General features: G+C 37.0%; 1 protein-coding gene across 1 annotated transcript; it reads right to left on the bottom strand.

Moving 5' to 3' along the window:
- Positions 1-460: 460 nt before the first annotated feature.
- SLC4A1AP (solute carrier family 4 member 1 adaptor protein) lies at positions 461-22,291 on the bottom strand (the record flags this gene model as incomplete). Its single annotated transcript, XM_083357509.1, has 13 exons — positions 461-2,783; positions 3,653-3,722; positions 5,825-5,880; positions 8,439-8,658; positions 8,922-9,033; positions 9,480-9,669; positions 11,526-11,595; positions 13,137-13,297; positions 14,471-14,610; positions 15,030-15,090; positions 15,573-15,695; positions 19,215-19,401; positions 21,731-22,291. 13 exons carry the CDS (start codon positions 22,289-22,291, stop codon positions 2,734-2,736), a joined length of 2,001 nt encoding a protein of 666 aa, XP_083213635.1. The 3' UTR covers positions 461-2,733.
- Positions 22,292-22,336: the final 45 nt, after the last annotated feature.

The following is a 22,336-nucleotide window of genomic DNA, read 5'->3' as shown; positions in this document are numbered from 1 at the left end:
ATACTGAAGATTGCTTACAAAGCCCTAAATGTCTTGGGTCCGGGATATTTGAGGGAACACCTGCTGCCAGCATCAAGCTCCCTTCGTCCAGTGCGCTCACAGAGAGAGGGTCTTCTCAGGGTGCCGCCGGTAAAAGATTGCCGGCGGATAACACCCAGGGGGAGGGCCTTTTCTGTGGGTGCACCTGCCCTCTGGAACCAGCTGCCCGTGGAGCTCAGGACTACCCCTTACCTACGTTCATTCCGCTGACACCTGAAGACTTGGCTCTTTGAGCTCTCTGACCCAGGCTGAGAATTTTAACTGGGTTTTATTTTCAGGGATAATTTAATCTTTTATTTGTCTTTTAACTTTGTATTTTGTATTGGTATGATTTTAAAATGCCCTGTAAACCACCCTGAGTCCTTTGGGAAAGGGCGGTATATAAATCTAATAAAATCTAAATCTAAAATCTAAAATCTAATATATAGGAGGAACACTGGAAGGGTATCTTTGGCATGTTTCTAGGTTGTAAAAATCTAGGTGGTCATTAGATGGCAGCAGAGGGACTTCTGTATCTCTAGTCGTTTTGCTGTCATCTATGGCCTTCGATATTTTGTACCCTGGATATGGTATGCCCGATAGCAAAAATCTGTTTGTTTTTTTTACATCAACTTTGAGAGCGGTCATAAGTAGTCATAAATGTGTGACAGAAATGGAATAACTGTTGGAAGAGAACTTTAACTTGTAGCAATAGCTAAAAAAACACCCTATAATTTTATAATATACTAATTCTGCTCTGGAATTAGTAATCTTTGCTCATACAAATTACTGAACACAGAACAGATGACTTAGATGAATAGATGAATGAGAGGCTGTTGCCAAAGATGGTGGCTTATCTCTAAACAACGCGAAACATAGGATAAACCAGGGATTTTGAACATTTGAAATTTCAGGAGCCCTCATCAATGCCAGATTTCATGAGGTTTAATTATTTTCAAACTGCTGCTTTATTGGACAAAACCAGTCCTAAAACTCCCACTTGGTAGAAGGCAAACTTTTATTTTGCCTTTCAGATGAAGACAGACTTTTGAAGTTGCAGCTTATTTTATTTTCCCCAGGATATTTCCTATATCCCAAGTTTAACTTTGTAGGGAAATAGGCAAAGCATGGCTTGCCACTAACTGCCATGTTTGTCTAGGAATTTCAGAGGAATGAGGCGTTTTGCAAATAACTCTAATGCTATTTTATCTGTACTTTACTTTGTCGCATGCCCATTTTCATTTTTCTTTAAAGATTAAAATTACTGGGACTCTGATCTTCAAAGGAGCCACATTAGAGATTTTAGAAATAAACTTCCTTCTGGGCCATGTATTTCCAAAAGCTAGGGTTTTGCATAAATGTAAAATAAATATCGCTTAAATCTTTTTGCTAAAAGAGAAATGGTTATTAGTATGTGAATGTTATAGATGGAACAAAATGGAAGTGGATTCTTATGCATTAGATAATGGGCCCAGAATATGGGGGTTTACCATATTTTTTCATAAAGTCTGTCTCAGGCCCAATCACACAACCTTTCATTCACCCATAATTTATGGAACTGGGCTAAAAAACATCAGGACCATACTTATGAACTCAATTTTCCTTTCAGTCTATGAATCGTGCAATTCTCATATTCCTACTTGCCAGTAAATCCATTAATGTAACGCTTCAAACGACAGGCTTCATTTTATCATCAAAAGAAAATTGAAACTAGTAAACATTTTCCAGTGCTTCCTCCTCTCTTCTCCTGTCATGAACTGGTTCCATTCTCACAAGTAATATGTTTACATACTGTAGTAGATAAGACTATTGTTGTTTTTTTCCTTTTAAATGCAATTTTTATCCTTTTCTCATATGGAACATGATGCAACCTAAGTGCAGAAATTATGAAGTAAAAGCAGGTCTAGACCAAGGATAATTGCCTTTTGGGCAGAAGCCTTGTTTTCTGGCTGATCCAAAAAGTTTCACATACATTGATTCATAGTACTTCCATTCCTTAGCTTTGACTCTCCCAACTATCCAATGTTAGATATTTAACATTCTTTCAGGAACTGCTAAAGATTAATACACTTTTCCACCCGCATTAATACTAAACTACAACTGGCCAAGATATGAATGTGTAAGTATCTCACCTTCTTCTACAGGGGAAAAAGAAAAATACCAACGAAGAACCTTTACAAAAAAGACTGTGACAGAAAGGAAGGATAAAAATTAGCCTTGATTTCAGCAGCTCCACTCAGAGAGGGCCATCAGCAATTGTATTTTGTGGAATTACATACTTGTACATGCACAGGCAGAATATATTTTGATAATCAATCCAAGCATCAGAGAATTTGAAGTAGCCCTCAGCATAGATATTGACTAAATAGAAATCTATAACTAATTCCTTTTACAACATGAAATAATTTACTAATTCCTTTACCCCTTTAGATCAAGAAATAATGTTAAAGAAATAAAAACAACCATTTTAAAAAAGTTTTTATAAAACCAACATTGCTATATCTATGATACCTGTAAATTCTTAATTATCATCACTATATACATTATGATGCACATTACACACACATTCACTTCTAAGGGAAAAACATCCTTAAGGATCAGGAATCATTAAACAGTGCTTAAGAAAATGAACAGAAATGTGTTGCTTGTAATTTCAATGGCATATTGTGCCAGTTGTCATTTACTGTGCCATACTTCTTTACTTTTCAGAATAATTTAGTAGCCATACTTAGCATTTAGATGGGTTCTGCCATCACCACTTTGACCTGCTCAACAGAGAAAAGAAAACAGTATTTTAAAATTTGAGAATTTTTTTTCCTATAGTGCTTTTTAAAATAATTTGCATTACTGTTGTTTCAATGACTTTATCTCAATTGTTTTTTAAATTTCTGCTACAAAGATAGGCAAGGTTGTTGCCATTATTTAAACTCTACCTTTCAATACAGCTAGGACCAAAACACCTTGAGCAGAAAATAATAGTGTCAAAGATGCTTTAGGGCACGGGTATCAAACTGCTAGCTTGCAAGCCGGACGCGTCATCTGGAAGCCACACCCACCCCATTGCAGGCAATGGCAAAAGCGTCCTGATATGTTGTACGGTGTCACATGACATCGCGAGTTTGACATGTCTGCTTTAGGGCTTTTGCATTCCTGCAAAAGCAGAGCCAGGCTTTACATAGAGGGAAGCAGCTTCAATTCTCTACCAAAATCCACTTCTGTCTATTATATTCAGAGATGGAACACTGATTTTGTGTATACTTGACTAGTATTTACATAACTTCATTTTGAAGACCAAATAGGAATCTATAGCATAACTCCCCTCAGCACATTTTGATTATTTTGCTTATTCTGTGCTTCAAATAAGTTAGGGGTTTTTTGTGTGTTATGTGTCTTTGAGTCTGTCTAGCTACTGGCAACTGCCTGGATAAGTCCCTGCAGTTTTCTTGGCAAGATTTCAGAATTGGCTTGCATTGCCTCCTTCCTAGGATTGATAGAGTGACTGACCCAAGATTAGCCAGCTCACTTTGTGATTAAAATGGGACCAGAACACCTGTCCCTAAGTTTTCTTTGTTCATATATAAACTGTATTTTATCAGCAACTCATGCTCCACCATTACTCTGAGTGGCCCTTTACCTTCAGGTGGTACCCATACACAGTAATCTGGATCATCTTCTGGGTAGTTTGAGGATAATGAATGCTGAATCTGTTGGACAGAAAGCAATTTGCTTTTTGTAAATATATGCCAGTATGTAGAACTTTCATTGCATTGTGGGCACAATAGCCCTTGAATAGCAAACCAGATTATGCTGCAAAAAAGGGTGGAATTACATAAATACATTTTTAAAAATGACTGGGAGGCAAAATTTAAATTTAGCACTCATTAAGCAAATCAATAGAACAAATCTGTCAAATGTTAATTTTTGATAATATAATTATTAGTTCTGCATAATTTAAATTCTTCTTACAGGTTAACTTAACAACTTATAATGATTCCCATCTCTTTGCAAAGCAGTCGATCCCAAGGATTAAAATACAGTAAACAAAAACAAAACCATCTCAAACCACTCTGTCCTGTATATAGAGATGTATTCAAGTCTTGAATATTTGGCAGTGACTATTGTATTTGGGCACTATGGTTTAATCTGTTTTTAATTTTTGTATTTTTGTATTTTTGGTATTTATTGCCCTGTTCACCGCCCTGAGTCCTTCGGGAGAAGGGCGGTATACAAATAAAATAAAATAAATAAATAAATAAAACGAGAGAGGTAGTGGAATGTTGCTGGCAGTTGGATGGGGTGGGGGAGAATAACAGATGGAACACAACTTGTATATTCTCTGTAGTGTTTCTCAACCTCAAAAATTTTAAGAGGTTGGACTTCAACTCCCAGAATTCCCCAGCCAGCTGTGAGAATTGAAGTCTACATATTTTAAAGTTGATAAGGTGGAGAATGAGTGAGCCTGAAGCAAAAATGTACACTGGAGTATCAAAATCATGTACAATGGCCAGCCATTATATGCCTAGAATTCATTTCCAATTATGATTTGTGGGCAAAGTACTGTTTTGTCAGACTGTACCTGAGACCTACTTATATACTTTATGAGAGGGGTTTTTTGTACCAAATGAAGAAAGAACTAAATAACATATAGGTTTTTCTTAGCTGGGCTTAAATTGAGGAAAATGCTAACAATTGTTTAATTGTTTCTACTGGAAGATTTCAGGAAAAGAAGACAAAAATTCTCTGACATTTTAAATAAGGTAATTTGCAGACATACCCTCAAAAACATTGCATTGTTATATAAGATGCTGTGCTAAAGAATAGGTTTTTTTTTAAAAAAAATTAGTCTATTTTTGCTTTGCGGAGGAGAAAAAAAATGCAGTATCTCCTGACTCATGCAGTACTGGATTACATACAGTTAAGCACTACAACAGATTTACAAAGCAAGATTGACAGCAGATGGTAAAACAGCTGCACATAATTTCTCTATCATTAGCTCTACTGCCCTACCAAGGATGATTAGGTGAGATATTTTAATCATTGCTGGTTCAATGGAAACCAAGTATTTGAATTATAATCCTTTTATATAAGCTGTTGTAATGTTTGTGAGCAAAGCTACTATTCCCAAATTATCAAAAAGCATCTCCTTTTGATAAGTTTAAAAGTTGTCCCTCCAAGAGCAGTACACTACAGGATCCGGCTGAGATAGGGAGACAATTCTGCTCAAATTTCCTTATTAAGCAATTCTTCTTTTAATTCATAAGGGAATCTCTCTCCTCCCATTCCCACCCCCAAACATAAGAGTATTAAGCATCTCTTATTGGTAACTATAAAGATGATTATCTGGATTGGATTGCAGTGCCTCAGACCAAACTGGTGTGCAATCTGGGACTCACTGATCTTGTTCAAAGAACATGTGACAGCTTGAAATCATACCTTGTAATTTCTAGACTGGACTACTGCAATGTGATCTACAAGAACCTCCATCTGAAGAGCTTTTTGGTAGCTGGAGTTTATGTAGAATGGGTAGCAAGGCAGTTGGCGGTGTCTATTTTTTGGTACATGTAATGCTACTGCTCCATGATTTGCACTGGTTAACAGTGTGCTTCAAGATACAATTCAAACTGCTGGTAGTGTCTTGGTTATACTGATTGCTGTTGTTTTTGTGATTCTCAACTGCTATGGTTTTATATTTTAAAATGTTTTTATTATTTTAATGGTGTAAATTGTCTAAAGTAACTTATTCAAGATGGACCGCTATATAAATCTATGAAACAAACAAACAAAAAGTTTTGTTCTCCCAACTCACCTTAGGTTTACTGCTATCTTTTTGATTCTTTGGTTTTGTTGCTGGCATCTTAGATGCTAGTAAAATAAAAAGTTGGAAAAATGAAGTTTATAATACAGATCTTGATTCTTTATTTTCAAAGTAAATAAATCTTTCCCTAAAAACAACACAGAGCAGGGAGTTGTTAAAATAAAGCACTGAGTCTTATCTGACAAAACAAAGAGAGCATATATCCCAGAAATGTTTGTATCAGTAGGACTGTCATATTGCCTTTGTAATAATATATCTTAGGTGAAATATTAAAATTTCTAATATTTTATCTGAAATATATTTTCCTTTGTTTCTTCCTCCTTAAAGTTATTTTGTTTCAATTGCTATTATACATGTAATTTTTGAATTATATTATCACCGATATATTATTCTTCTGTTAGGTTTCATTAATAAACTTTTCTTTTAAAAAAAGGCAAAGTAGTTCTTCACCTACATCTGTATTCCACTGCCTACTGGAAATAGTCCAACACTAAAGCACCATTTACTATTGATTTTTCTCTTCATTATTCTGCAAAGGCTTGAGTTTCTAAATTAATGCTTTTACAAGAGCTGAGTTTTTATAGAGCACTGAAAGTCCAACATCTCACTGGATCTGCAGGGTGAATAAAAAAGTTTCAGCAAGGCTCAGCATGGCTGCTTTGAGGCTCCTGAAGTTTTCTGACAGCCCCTCAGGTGACTGGAAAAGCAGCTTTAAGTGGCTGAGATTGATATGCATCTGAAATCTGGAGAAGCATCTTGCTGAAAGTTCAGCCCAGGCCTAGTGACTGGAAGCTATCCCCTTTATTCTAAACTTCGCAGTCACTGAATGCAAAATATTGTTTAAAATAGTGATCTTTTTTAAGAGTCAATAGCTTTTTTTCTCACCAGTTGTGAATATACCGTAATTTGTTTCAATATCAGTGAAATTATCATGTTGTCCTAGTGCTCATAATCCATAGATTGTTCAGAGACAAAGAGCTACATAAAACTGCTTATCTTCTAATTTTATCTGCAACTCATTCACTGGGCAATTATGATCTAATGGGCTTGTATCCTTGCTTGAAGATTCAGTCTGAGATTTAAATCCTATAAAAATATAATAGGAACCCCCAAATTTAGTTAATTAGGAATAGAAATAGTAACTTCTACACATTTCATTCCTTAAAACTAGAGCTTTATCTAATTAAAGCAGCTTTTCCACTATACACAACGATATTGCAAAATAAAGCAAGAGATAAGAGGTTTTCAATGATCCCCAAATCAATAAAAACAGGGAACCTTAAAATGTGAAAATGAAACCAGGTCATATAAAGATAAAATATAAAATGTATGGATTTTTTCTTTTTAAAAATGGGGATGTCAAATAAGAATTAACGCTGCTTTATTGTGTATGTATGCACAATATACAGTTAATACTGCACATTTTGTGATGACTTGACCACCATGTTGCTTCTTCTGATTCCCCACCCCCATCTGCCCGGGCACTGGATACTGCTAAGCAAAGTGCACAAAAAAAGCTAATGCATAACTCAAGCTATTACAGATATTTGCATTCTGGACCATCTGGGCAGAGCTGTATTAGTTCTGAAAAAGATACTTTGCAACTGAGACCAACTCAGTTCTGTACAAGAAAATTAATCAATAAACATCCTCAAGAGAAAGAATGATTTCTTTTTAATTGCCCTGACAGAAAGCTTGCCTAGGGTCAGTGCTACAATCTTTTTGGTGATAGGTTAAACTTCTATTTTTGCAGGCATTTTCATTTTTTCTTAAAGTATTACCAATATAGTTCCATTTTTACAATTGACTGATTTAGTTTTAAGTTTTTTCTCTATACCCACAATTAGCTAATGTTTCTGTATTAAATTTATAATCTGGCTATTTTGTAACCACATTGGGTTGACAATACAGAATATAAAGTTTTAAATTATTTTTTTTAAAAAAATTCTGGATAATATGAGAGTTGTGCATGTTTCATATAGCCACCGTACTGTACTAGTCAAGGTTCATCCACTTGATCCAGGGCGTTCCACTGAATTACAAAGCTCAATAAGGATTCCGAGTCCCTCTCTCTCAAGTCTAGACTTTTGGATCTGAGCCAAACACCCTCTGAATTTTGAGAAATAATGAATTTTGCTGGAAAGAGGCTTAGACAATGGTAATGTTGGCTAATACGTTTGGAAGATATCATCCCAAAGAAATGTACCCCTATCATCCCAATGGGTCTAAGCATTGCATAGGCTGCAATCATTTCACAATGTAGTCACTCTCAGCAATGGTTTCAGTGGTGCCACCTGTGCAATGGGTGTCACCAACTTTATCTTTATATCTACCTGTGACTGTTACCACAGAAGAGTGAAGCAGATGGACCCTCATGTGTTTTGGTGCTCAACCCCTCCCTCCCATTTGTGTGGACATCCTTTCTACCCTTATTAGTCCATTAAATTGAAATTTTACTGTATGAAGGAAACAAGAAGATAATGGCTAATAAAAATGACTAAATCTTCATATTCACTTGCTGAAGTTTAAACTAATTAAAATACGTGCCAGTTGAATGAATATTTAAAAAAACAACAGTATAAACAATCATTAAGGAATTCCATACTTTCGTTTCTGGGTGAATAAGAAGTGGAAAGGAGATTCCCTTCTTTAACCATTTCTTGTGTTGCAGTTTCCATCTTTGTGTTCTGTGAGCTTTGATTTAAACTGTGGCTCACATCTTCCTCCTCCTCCTCCTCCTCCTCTTCTTCCTCCTCTTCTTCTGGCCCATCATCTTTCATCTTTAATAGGTTTACAGGTATATCTGGACGTTTCATGGGCAGTTTCTATATTGTAAACAGAAATTACAATAAAGATTGTTTTTCAACTGACATTGAGAAGGAAAATTGGAAAGGTGCCATTAAAAGCTGGCCTTATACAATAAGGAGTTAACGATGTAATGTTTATTTCAGAAAATATATAGTTCCTAAACTAAACATGTGAGATGCGAACTCTGAGACCCCGTGGCAGCTTTCCCCAATACTGTCACAGTGAAAAAATTCTACAGTGCAAAATTAAAACCCACAGCTTTTTCTTTATTCTTACTTACCCCTACGGTCCCTGTTTTTAGTCTGAATTTGCTTCCCCCTTTCATGGCACCAAAGAGGGGTAAAGTTAGCTTTTTGGGCTTATTTTGAGATTCCAGATCTTGATTCTGAAGCCTATAGAAAATAAATTAATTTTAAAAATGAAATATGTCAAAAAAAATTAACATCGGATATTGAAGGACTAAGTTTACTCATATGGATAACCTATAAACAGAGTCCTACACTTCTACTTGGACTGGCTTCAAGCAGTACAGGTTTATATGACTGATGGGAGCCCAAAGCAGCCAATTAAGTCCAGTTCACAAAACAGTGCATTTCTTATCTCAAGCACGAACTCCTGTGTCCCTGTGCAATTGCCTCAGGGATTATTAAACATTACAACGGTACCTATACCACCCATAATTAATGCAAACTATAATTTAAATTGAAGGCAGATTATTTTAAGTTCAAATATTACCCGTATTCCATTACAAGTGCATTTAATGGTTAAAGTACAGTATATTACATATCTAAAATAAAAGGAAAAGTCATACTGATTAGTGCTCTGTAATCAGACTCACTGAGACTTCAGCTCTGGCATGGATGCAGGGGTAACCATCTTAATTAGTCCTTTCAATCGCTGCTGTTCCTTCCTCAGTTCAAAGGTTCTCAAATGAAGCTTTTTACGTGTCACACTGTCTACGGAACACTCTGACTTGATTTCGGTCATGAATTCATCCAGTGAATCCTGAGTTGCTGAATGAGACTGTGCTATGGGAAATTATATAGTAAAACATATATGTGAAATACATATTCAAATATATTTGTAAATAAATAATAGAGAATATCTGCAAAACCCCCACAGTGTTTCAATGCATTTTTGTATCAAATTATTCTTATAATAGTTTTTGTGGCAATAGTCTCCCTTCTCCTTCCCATTTAAAGATTAAAATAATATTGATTTATTTAATCATATTACTATTTTTAAACAAAGGGAATTCTAAAATCAACCTGTCCTATGTAAAAACAAAAGTTTATGCTTTGTAAAGTCACAGTACATGTTAAACTTTAAATCTAATGCAAATAAGCATCTTATGGTTTATACTTCACAAAACATGCTAAGATAATGGCTATATCTCCATTTTAATTCACACAAAAACTCAGTCATATTTAAGACTGATTCCCAAGAATGGATTTCTCAATCTCACTGTCACAGGATTGTGTTTTCTTTCAAAAGAAATATACTGTAATCCTATTTCTAATATGCATTTTAAAATATAATTTGAATCTGGAAAAATATGAATATATAGTTATATACAATATAAAATAAAAGCAAACAGTATTATTAACTTAAATAATGTTGATATATTTTGAACTGCGTTGCCTTTTATATGCTATCCTACTGAAATTTTTAAAGTGTTATAAAAATCCAAGAATTCTCATACCAGTAAGAGAACCTTCCTCTCAGAAAATAAGAGAATATTTGCCCTGACTCAGGGATTGCAATTCTCATTGAAAACATTATTTCAAATATTCAATTTTATCTGCTGTGAAAGTCTTACCTATACTTAATATATAGCAACAGGTCAGGATTCTATCATAGCATCTACAGGCTGAGAAAGTCTGGATTGGGACAAACAGCCTTCAGCTCAACCTAAGTAAGAGTGAATGAGTGTAGATATGGAGGCTATTTAGTCTGGAAAATCTAACATCATTAGTTCTGGATGGGGTTATGCTCAGACAGAAGGAATGGAAAACTTGACTATTCTGGGGCGGCCTTTGGCAGTGTAATTATGTATTGTACCTCCTCATCCTTCTTATGCATACTTCAGTCAATTAGGAAGGTGTCAGTCTGAGTCACTTACAAATGTTATCTGATATTCTAGACTTAGAAAGTATCACAGCCCTTTTGCCTAGATAATGGTTCCTGCATATATCCATGAAGGTCATCTTCCTTACTCTCTACACTCTAGCTCTATTTATCTCTACCCATCCTGTAAGAGCTGACATGGATGGCAAGCTCCAAGTCCCATTAATTAAACCATCTCACCTTGTAAGATCCATACCACATGCTTTCTTTGTTGAAATGCTCGACATATGAAACAGATCTCCCTTTACCTTGTGAGACTTTAGAAGTCTCTCCCCAGAGACCAAAAATACGACATGATAAAATCAATGATCTTTTTAATCAGGTTAATTATCTTTTTTCTCTAGTCATTGCTGAGTCAGTTAAATCTACGAAAATACACTTATATTATTACAAGTTGGTGGCAATAAAAAATTCTTCCAACGTTTGTACGTTAATCAATCATATTCTACAAACTGACTCTGCGCGATGCATAAAATATTAATGAAGGAATGAGTTCAAAATAATTTTATTTATTTATTTAGAAATGCATTTGCCACCCATCTCATTTCAAAGTGACTCGGGGCAGCTTACAATGTAAAAATAATACTTTCCGTGATCCATATGATTAGTCTCATTTAGTTTTTACTCCATTTTTAAATTTTTAGGAATCTGTGTAAGACAGCCTGCACTCATATATACAATGGTATGTTCCTATGAGATATATTCTTAATGAGATTTTCCCAATTTTATTAGGTTTATAATAATCTTATAGTCTTACTTGTCCTTGAAGACTTCAGCTTCTCTGCTATCTCAGACAGCTCTCTCTCAGCTGCATGCAGTTTTGCAACCTATAAACAGTTAAGATATCCATGGTAAGTCAGAGCTTAGTGCTGATTTGTTTTATCTTTGTTTTCAAAACTAATTTTATGTTGTTCTTCCTCAGAGTTAAATCTCTCTTCCCATACGTTTCTTCTTTTTACTATCCATATTCATTTTTACTCTGGTGTCCTGTTTTCTCGTTTTTAACTATACATTTTTATAATTACTGTAAATCATTTTGAGATATTCAGAATAAGCTGTGTGAAAACATCTTTTATAAATACAGAAGACAGAAAAAATGCATCTATGATGCTATCGTATTATTTTCAATAGTGATGAGAGCTTTTTGATCTGTTACAGGGCAGCTTTTTATTTCGACCCCAAACCACCCCAGTGATGCCCTCGATGTGATGTCCCGCTGCCTGGAGGCGGTCCGGGTCTGGATGGGGAGGAACAGGCTTCAGCTCAACCCTGACAAGACTGAGTGGCTGTTCGTGCCGGCATCCCGGGAAATTCCGATTATTCCATCTTTGGCCATGGGGGGTGAGCTATTACCCCCCGTAGATAGGGCGCGCAACTTGGGGGTCCTTCTAGATTCACAGCTCTCTTTAGAAGAGCATATCGGAGCTGTGACTAGGGGGGCCTTTGCCCAGGTTCGCCTGGTGTGCCAGTTGCGACCCTATCTAGACCGGGATGCCTTGCGTACAGTCACTCATGCGCTCGTGACTTCTCGTCTAGACTACTGTAATGCTCTCTACATGGGGCTGCCCTTGAAGTCCACTCGGAGGCTCCAACTGGTGCAAAATGTAGCCGCGTGAGTTGTGCTGGGGGTCTCCCGATACTCCCATGCTACACCTTTGCTCCGCGAGCTGCATTGGCTGCCGGTTGCCCTCCGGGTGAGATTCAAGGTGTTAGTGATGACTTACAAAGCCCTACATGGCATGGGTCCGGATTACCTACGGCAACACCTGCGGCCGGCGTCAACTTCCCTCCGTCCAGTGCGCTCCCACAGAGAGGGCCTCCTCAGGGTGCCTCCGATCAAAGAATGCCGATTGGTGGCCCCCAGGGGGAGAGCGTTCTCTGTGGGTGCGCCAGACCTATGGAACCACTTACCGGTCGAGCTCCGGATGGCCCCCGACCTTCGCTCCTTCCAGCGCGATCTCAAAACCTTCTTTTTTGAACAAGCTGGCCTGGTCTGACGGGATGGGGTTGGGTTTTTTATAATTAGTTTTAACTTTTAATAAGTATTAATTACTACGGGCATAGTTGTTTAATCACTTTTTAATTTTTGTATCTTGTTTTTTATTATGTATTGCCCTGTTCACTGCCCTGAGTCCTGTGGCATGTCAAAACACTTTGAAGCATGAATGCTATTTGAATAAGATAATTTTTATAACCAGATATTCAAAGTATCTTAAGTTATACAACTTTTCTTAAGAAAAAAATTTCACCTAATATACCCACAACCCTAGGCATGTATGATACTTAAATAAAATAATTTTATACTACGTTTTTTTCTAACAGCAAGGCCAACAAAGCTGAATGAACCACTTGCTTAATTTGCTCTTACCAATGAATCATATGTTTCTGGCTTTTCATCTATCTTTCCAGCTTTCTTCATTCTCTTGAGTCGTTTCTGTTCAATAACTCCTGTCCGATCAAGGAATATGTCATCATCACTATCGTAGTAGTCTTCTTCTTCCCAATTCTTTGCTTTTCTTTTCCGGGACACTAAGAGAAAAGAATTTATATTTTTATGTAATTATCCAGTTTCTACACTGCCTAGCTCACCTGTATGACTCCGGATGGTTTACAAATAATCCACACATAAATTTGCAAGTAAAATATTGACAAAAGAAACAAAATGCAAACAAATGGAGACCAATAATCCATTTTATCATATTATTTCACACATGAAAATAACAAATATAAGCAATATATTATGAGAATTGAATGACTCTAATGTTGTAAGTTGCCAAGAGATGGTAGTGCTGATATACTTGAAGCGTAAACACAGTGGTTCCTGTACTTTTTATTATCACACCTCCTTTTAGTGTAAATGTAATGTATATACCTCCCCTAAATAACCACACAACAAAATGTACAGAAATGAACAATGGAAATGATACAATGAAACTTTGAGTAAGGTGGATTGTAACCATGTAGAACTAAAAAGTTCTTCACACCTTCCCTGGACTCTGTCTATAAATCCTCAAGGGACATACACCTCAGTTTAGAAAACCACGTTGTAGCATTTTGTTTGACATCTGTTCTTTCACTTCAGTGGGCTGCAAGTTGGTATGAGAAAAGGCTGTGTTGCCATTGTTTATTAAATGGAAGCTTGCATTAGTACTTGTGTGTGTGAGCATTTCTGACTGCTGACGGAATCCTTCCAACTGACATTCACCACAGAACATGTGTTTATGGCAATGACTGTATTAATGAGAGTCACCTAAGAGACGAACAACTGCCAGGACCTCGCTGAAGAAACAAAGCTTTAAGAAGCTTGTTTTTTGCTGGCAAATGTGGTGACTATATGAAGAGGTAAAATACTGTACAGGTAACAAAAGAGATGAGTCAAGGATTATTTTCCTATTTCATTCATTAAAATATCCATATTTAAATTAAAGTTATTGATATAGAAGGCTTATTTTTCGATCAACGCTTGTTCAGAGTTCCTTGTCAAATAGTGAGGTTAAAAAATCTTTTAAACAGTAAACTACACTCAGAATGATGATATGTCCGCAAGAAAATAACAAAGCTCTAAGACTACCAAGGACTCCACAGTAAACTACATTTAGCCATACTGCAAGTAGGATAGGCATAAATTTACAAAGGTTCATGATAACAAGACTGCTTCATGAAGATTTCTGCTGAGAAAAAACATCTGGCGGCATAACTTACCTGCCTCTTGTCGCAACACACCCCTAGCATCCAATATTCTGCAGGCTTCCAATGCACACTGGATCATTGCTTCTTTTTTCTTCCCTGAATGAATAGCTTCTGCTACAAGCTGTTTCCCTGAGGCATCATCTATAGGCAGCCTATCCAGTTTAGTGGGATGAAAGTATAAAGCAAAATCAACAATTCAGTCAATTCCTCTGATTTGTTTTTTAAATCAAACATTTAAAATTGGTTTAAGCAAAATATTTGTGTTATATTAAAGGCAAGGTATTTAGTTATTTCAAATTATTTTTCCATTTCAGATATATTAGTAAAAATCTCTATGGCATAGGTATAATAGACAAATGAAAACAAAAAATAGACAAAAAAATGCAAAAACCCAACCAACTAGAACCAGCTAGAAAACAATACAAAGCAAAAAACCTACCAACACCCACACCTGCCAAAAATAATTTTCAGTTATCAATCCATATCTAGAAATAAGGGACATAACATTTTTTGCAGCCTGTCCAATTAAATCAATATATACACAAAATTGTTGCATAATATACATACATACTTCACCCTACAAAGCCAGGTGCCTGTTCCATGGGAATCAAACTCATATTCCAATTCTTCACCTAGATAAAAAAGGGAAAAGGGAATCAAGCTATTGTTTTATATCTATAATAATCAATATTTTTTTATTTTCATTTATATCCCGCCCTTCTCCGAAGACTCAGGGCGGCTTACAATTTAAAGCACAAATCAATGTGCTTAGCAATAGCCTTCATTCTATGTATATGCCTGCTTATTAGGGCTTTCCCCCCCTGCTATAGAGGCTGGATATTGATCTGTCTGAAATGCTTTTGCAGATCTTGCACTAAGCAATGGGGCTGGATCAGATGACCTGTAAGGCCTTTTCAACTCTATGATTCTACTTGAATGTAGAGATTCAACATATGCTACTGGTTTAATAGTTTTTATGTTTTAATGGCATAAAATGATTCTTTAACATGCTGTAAATTAAACAGGCGAAGTCAAAATGACAGAAATAAGTCAGAATGACTTATTTGTTTCTTTCTAGAAAGAAACAAATGCACTGGATATTTTTAGCTAGTACCTTCTCTATCAAAAAAACCTTGCAATGCTTTTTTGGGATCTTTCATATAAAAGGCTTCTTGATCCTCTTGAAACTCAACAGCAATTGGATTTTCTTCACCCTCTTCTTCTTCTGCATCTTCCCCTGAAAAATAAATCAAGTAGAATTGGGCATCAGAGATGATTCATAAGAAAAGAACATAAAACTTTAACCTAACTTAGCATGACTAGCATTCTGTTCTCAGAGTTGCCAGTCAGATGCTTATGAGAAATCGAAATTGAGACATGTTGTAGATTACACTTCTCTTTGTGCTCTTCAGAATTTTTTTTAGAAACATAAACAGGAGAAATTATAGCCATGATTAGTAACCACTGCAACCTTTCCTTGCATACATTTATCTAGTCCCATCTTGATATCAGTCATACTTTCCAGAAACAAATTCCAAATGTTAAATGTGCGATGTAAAGTAGTATTTTTGTTCCTGTTTCCAATATTTGTATTTCCAAATGAAAAAAAGTTTCATTTAAGGATATTGTGTTCTAAGAGAAGAAAGGGGAAGAAAACCTTTTTCCAAGTTAGCTTTCCTCGGACCATGTGTGAATCATATTACTTGATTATTTTTCATGGGCTGAATGTTCTAACATTTTGGTCAAAGAAAATTGATCCAGCTGCTGTTTTCAGCTTCTAAAAGGTTTTCATTCTAAAAGGTTTTCTTTTTAATGTGTTGCCTAGTAACATTTTTGCACAATATTACCAGCATCAGAGACTGACTGCATTACAATGTTGACAATTTTGTTACAGATCACTTTAATAATTCCTTACACAGATTCTGATTTATTATGCATTGCTTTTTTCCAACTATGGAAAAAAAGTAATATTTTCATCCGTCTTTCATAATCCTGAGAACATTTTTTTAAAAATCCCATTTATATCCCGCCCTTCTCCGAAGACTCAGGGCGGCTTACAATCTAAAGCACAAATCAAATGTGCTTAGCAATAGCCTTCATTCTATGTATACGCCTGCTTATTAGGGCTTTCGCCCCCCCCCCCCAGTGGCATTATTACAAAGTCAGCTTATTGCCCCCAACAATCTGGGTCCTCATTTTACCTACCTCGGAAGGATGGAAGGCTGAGTCAACCTTGAGCCTGGTGGGACTCGAACCTGCACTAATTGCAGGCAGCTGGTGTTACTTAAGCAGGCCTTAGCCCACTGCTCCACCAAGGCTCTTATCTTGTTATGAGTCATCAGCTGTTAGGAGTTTTTGCTTCACTGTTTGCATTCACAGAATCACATTTGCCACTTTACTGCCCAACTTTAGTTCTATTAATTAGACAGACTGCTCTGGATCTCCTCCTCCTTGCTCTAGCCATCTAAATTATTTACTGATATCTGTGCATTTCACCACTGACTTCAAATATAACCTATTTTTATAATTAAAAAGTACTAATTCTATTACAATGGCTTGAATGATCTCACTGTTGAAATTTCTCCACTGTGAGATCATTTATTCCTAGTCTCTTCTTCCCTTTAGTTAATTAATGAGTTGTTTATAAGGAACCTTTTCTCTTAGTACATTATTGGTTATTTTGCTCCTACAGTACTTTTTAACACTGTCATAAATCTCCAGAAGCAGCATAAAAAAGCAGCATTTTTATTATGAGTTAAAAAACCCTTTTCCACTCCTGTACTGAATTTAATGGAGAGACATGATCCATTTCAGATTCCCCCTAACTGAATGATCCATCACCATGGGGCTCTAGAAAAGAAAATTACTTCAAGGACAAATGACTCAATTATCTGACACAGTCGTTTTAGAAAAGCATTTCAAATAAATTCAGTCAAATGAATTTATAAATTAAAAATCTTGAATATAATGAATTTATCAAAGTAAATCTATTTTAGGAAAAATGCATGAATATTTAGCAGATTAACGCAAAAAGTTCAGACTACCCAAGAAGCTGCTGATAACAGTTCTACAAAGGAGTTATTGAATCTGTCATCTGCACCTCTATAACTGTCTGATTTGGCACTGCAACCAAACAAGACAGACACAGTCTTCAACAGATAGTTAGAAGTGCAGAAAAAAACAACTGTTACCAGCCTGTATTGTATACTGCACAAGCCAGAAAGAGGGCTGTGAAAATATCTACAGACCCCTCACATCCTAGACATAAATAGTTTCAACTTCTTCCCTCAAGACGACGCTACAGGGCATTGCATGCCAAAACAACTAGACACAAGGACAGTTTTTCCCCCATGCCATCACTCTGCTAAACAACTAATTCCCACAACACTGTCAAACTACCTTGTAGGGATGTATTACTATTATCCTTATCATCTTTCCTATTACCTTTTTCCTTATCTTCTTATGACTATAATTCTGTTGCTTGTATTTTACAATTTAAATTGTTTTATTTAGTATCTGAGTATGATTTGTTGATTGCTTTAGTATCTTGTGACTACAACTGAGTGTTGTATCTTATGATTTATGATGAATGTATTTTATGATTATGATCATGATTTATCACGTTTCTTGTATGTACATTGACAGCTTATGCACCAGATACAAAATCCTTGTGTGTCCAATCACACTTGGCTAATAGAGTTGAATTCTATTCTATTCTATATAATAATTTATGTTTGGGAGATAAGATGGTATCTTATATATCTTTAGCTTATATATCAGGCCTGAAATATGAGTAACAAAGCAAATTTATCTATCTCAAATGGATCACTTTCTTCTTAGCATGGTTCCTACAGATCATTCAGTAAAATCCATTACAGATAGTTCTCAACTTAAATCAGTTCGTTTAGTAACCATTCAAAGTTACAATGGCACTGAAAAAAGTGTCTTATGACCATTTTTCACACTTATGACCGTTGTAGAATCCACATGGTCACATGATTTACATTCAGATGCTTGACAACTGACTCACATTTATGACGGTTGCAGAGGTCCAGGGTCATGTGATTCCCTTTTGTAACCATATGACAAGCAAAGTCAATGGGGAAACTGGATTCAGTTAACAATGTGTTACTAACTTAACAACTGCAGTGATTCACTTAATAAATGTGGCAAGAAAAGTTGTAAAATGGGGCAAAACTCACTTAACAAATTTCTCAACATAAATTTTGGGCTCAATTGTGGTGGTAAGTTGAAGACTACCTGTAAAAGCATTGATAAAGAAACTATTTGACTGCATACAATCTATGCTATGCTCAATTTACATCTGATATGATTTTGTGAATGTTTAACATTAAATAGATTTAATTTTAATTAAAAAATCCCGAAATTTTGCTTCTGATTTAGAGTACTGTGAAATATAAAGATGACAACCAATCAGAGCTATAAATGTGGATTCTCTGAATATAAAGCACTTGCTCATACATGTCTGGATCCATTTCCCTGGAACTAAATATAATGCCTATAGCTAGACATTTTCTCTTAGCACATTACTGGTAAACACAAGTTATATTAGATCATTCTAATCACATTTCATACAAAGAATTTATAAAAGAACTTGAAGTAGAATATGGCTGAAGAAAGTGGTAAATAGGATTCAAGACAAAAGCAAATTGCATCTGCAAAGTGACACAGCAAATCAATACAAAATAAGCTCCATGAAAACATATCATTGGAGATTCTGGTAACAAATTCTTACCCATTCCCCAGGAACAGCTTAAATCATTCCGACTATTTTCACTTTTCTTTATTTCCATTTCCTTTTGATCCTCATCAGAATCATCACCCAGCATAGTTTTTTCTAACTTGGCCAGTTGCTGCTTACGCAGATCTTTCAGCTGTGTTACAGTCAGTTCTGATTCCGGCTCCTGATCCTCCTCTGGGCCCTGGGGATTAAAGTTATGAACTTAAAAACTATATGCAAAGAATTAATCCGATTCAATTAATTGCATCTTACTTTTCAGAGATTATAACCCAAGTTTCATAGATACTGCAAAAATAATACTGTGCAGGATAACATTCACATCATAGAAAAATCAGCATCTTATTCTAATTACCAACATTGATGCTTAAAGCTATCAGACATTTTCTGAAGACAGTGAAGACAAATGCGGTTGTAATACTGGAAAAAGTCTGATGCAAGTTGCAAATGAGAATAATGAAAGGTATCAAAGGAGCTTTGTAATGTGCAAATAGCATATTCAATCAGCATATTTATTCTAATATTTAAAATGTAATCTTTCCATATTTTCTGTCTGCTTTTTGACATTGTTCATGAGAGGATTTTGTATTGTTTCAATTATATATTTATGTATAATAGTAAAAGACTCAGATCTCCACCAAAATAAAAAATAAAAATAAAAAATAAAATAATTGAAAATAATAAACTAATACATTAAAAAGAAAAAAAAAGAAACTCAAAGGGCAGACTCAATGGACCACTAGGTCTTTTTCTACCATCAGTTTTCCATGTTTCTATTTGCTTTAAAAATATGTAATAATAAAAAATCTGTCTAGCCCTTTCTCATGTTCAATGCAATCTACAAGGAAAATGGGCACCCCTCAAAATATAAAATCTATTGTAATATGCTATAATGTACTATATATACTTCAGTATATACTGTATAAGGGACGCGGTGGCTCAGTGGGTTAGGATGCTGAGCTTGTCGATCAGAAGGTCGGCAGTTTGGCGGGTCGAATCCGAGTGCCGCGTAACAGCGTGAGCGCCTGTTATTCGTTCCAGCTTCTGCCAACCTAGCAGTTCGAAAGCACGCGAAAATGCAAGTAGAAAAATAGGGACCACTACGGTGGGAAGGTAACAGCATTCCGTGTGCCTTTGGCGTCTAGTCATGCCGGCCACATGACCACGGAGACGTCCTCGGACAAGCACTGGCTCTTCGGCTTTGAAACGGAGATGAGCACCGGCTCCTAGAGTTGGAAACGACTAGCACGCATGTGCGGGGGAACCTTTACCTTTACCTTATATACTGTATGTATATAATATACTGTACTTATGTACAACAGCCCACAACATTACACAATCACTAGTATTTCTTATTTTGCTGTGAAATATTGTTCTTCCTATTTGTCCCATAGTACAGATACTATAAAAATCCAATCTGGTATAGTGATGAAAGCACCAGTCTAGAAAGCAGAAAAGTATAAATTCTTGTCCCTTAAGCACAAAGCCAATTGGGTGACTTGGGCCTATCGTTCTCTCTCAGCCCTAGGAATCAGGCAATGGCAAACCAAAATATTTTGCCAAGAAAACTGTCCCTGTGGTTGCCAGGAGCCAACACTGACTTGAAGGCACCAAAACTAAACAACCTCCTCAATAATACATTCCAGTATCAGGCATGGATAGAATCAACTTCCTTATTACCTTTGGAAGTCACGCCATCACAGAGGCAAAATAAACGTGGAAAAAAATAATAATATAACTCCTATAAGCAAAAACGGCAAAGCATATATTTAAAAATCTCCGGGTGAGATTCAAAGTGCTGGTGATGACCTATAAAGCCCTAAATGGCTTGGGTCCGGGATATTTATTATTTATTTATTTATTTTATTTATTTATTAATTTAATTTGTATACCGCCCTTCTCCCGAAGGACTCATATTTGAGGGAACACCTGCTGCCAGCATCAAGTTCCCTTCGTCCAGTGCGCTCACAGAGGGAGGGTCTTCTCAGGGTGCCGCCGGTAAAAGATTGCCGGCGGATGACACCCAGGGAGAGGGCCTTTTCTGTGGGTGCGCCTGCCCTCTGGAACCAGCTGCCCGTAGAGCTCAGGACCTACCCTGACCTACGCTCATTCCGCCGGGACTTGAAGACTTGGCTCTTTGAGCTCTCTGACTCAGGCTGAGAATTTTAACTGGGGTTTTATTTTCAGGGATAATTTAATCTTTTAATTCTCTTTTAACTTTGTATTTTATATCGATGTGATTTTAAAATGCCCTGTAAACCGCCCTGAGTCCTTCGGGAAAGGGCGGTATATAAATCTAATAAAATCTAAATCTAAAAATATTGTGCCTCTGAACTGCCTCTAAAACTAAAGACTAGCTTAGGGGATAAACTTTGAGACAGCTATCAAATTCTGGGCAACATTTCCACGGGATACATTTTTCCCCCCTTTAATAATAAGGAGCGATACTTGATTCACCCGGATACGGGCTCTTTTGCCTAGACTAGAGGCTGCTCCCTCGGCCACTCACGCACCTGCAAAATGAAGAGGCGGCTACTGCCCCCGAAACGCAAGACGTGACCCACTCGGACGCGGCAGTAGGTGCGGGGAGGGACCCTCGCTTTGTTGAGGAAGGTGCCGTGGGCGCTGTCCAGGTCGTAGACATACAGGCCGGGTTCGGGGCTGTCCGACGCCAGGGGCTCTTCCCCTTCCGCGGAGCTCCGTGGCGGCCGGCGCTGAAGCACGGCGTGGTGCCGCGACACGCACGGGTGAACCAAGGAGAGGTCACAGCCCGGCGCGCGGCCTACTAGGAGCCGGCTCCGGCCGACGAGGCTGACGCGATCCAGGACCGCGCCGCCTTTGACCGTCTCCAGGCTGTAGCCGGATGAGTCCTCTTCTGAGGGGCAACCTCCCCACGGCGGCTCCTGATACTCAGGAAGGACAGGGGGAGAGGGGCCCTCTGCGGGGCCGTGGGGGCGCTTAGGAGCTGCCCCCTCGGCTGCCTTTCCTCGAGCCAGAGAAAGAGGCAACGGAGGGGGCAAAATCGGCTTCTTAAAATCCTCCGCCACATTAACCTCTTCTGTGGGAGCCGCCATCTTAGCACGTCCGCTTCTCCAACGGGTCCCCCAGGAAACTGCTTC

This window comes from Vipera ursinii, assembly GCF_947247035.1.
Source record: "Vipera ursinii genome assembly, chromosome: 1".
Lineage (NCBI taxonomy): Eukaryota > Metazoa > Chordata > Lepidosauria > Squamata > Viperidae > Vipera > Vipera ursinii.
Note: the sequence above shows the minus strand (reverse complement) of the source record. Positions and strands in the feature narration are given on the sequence as shown.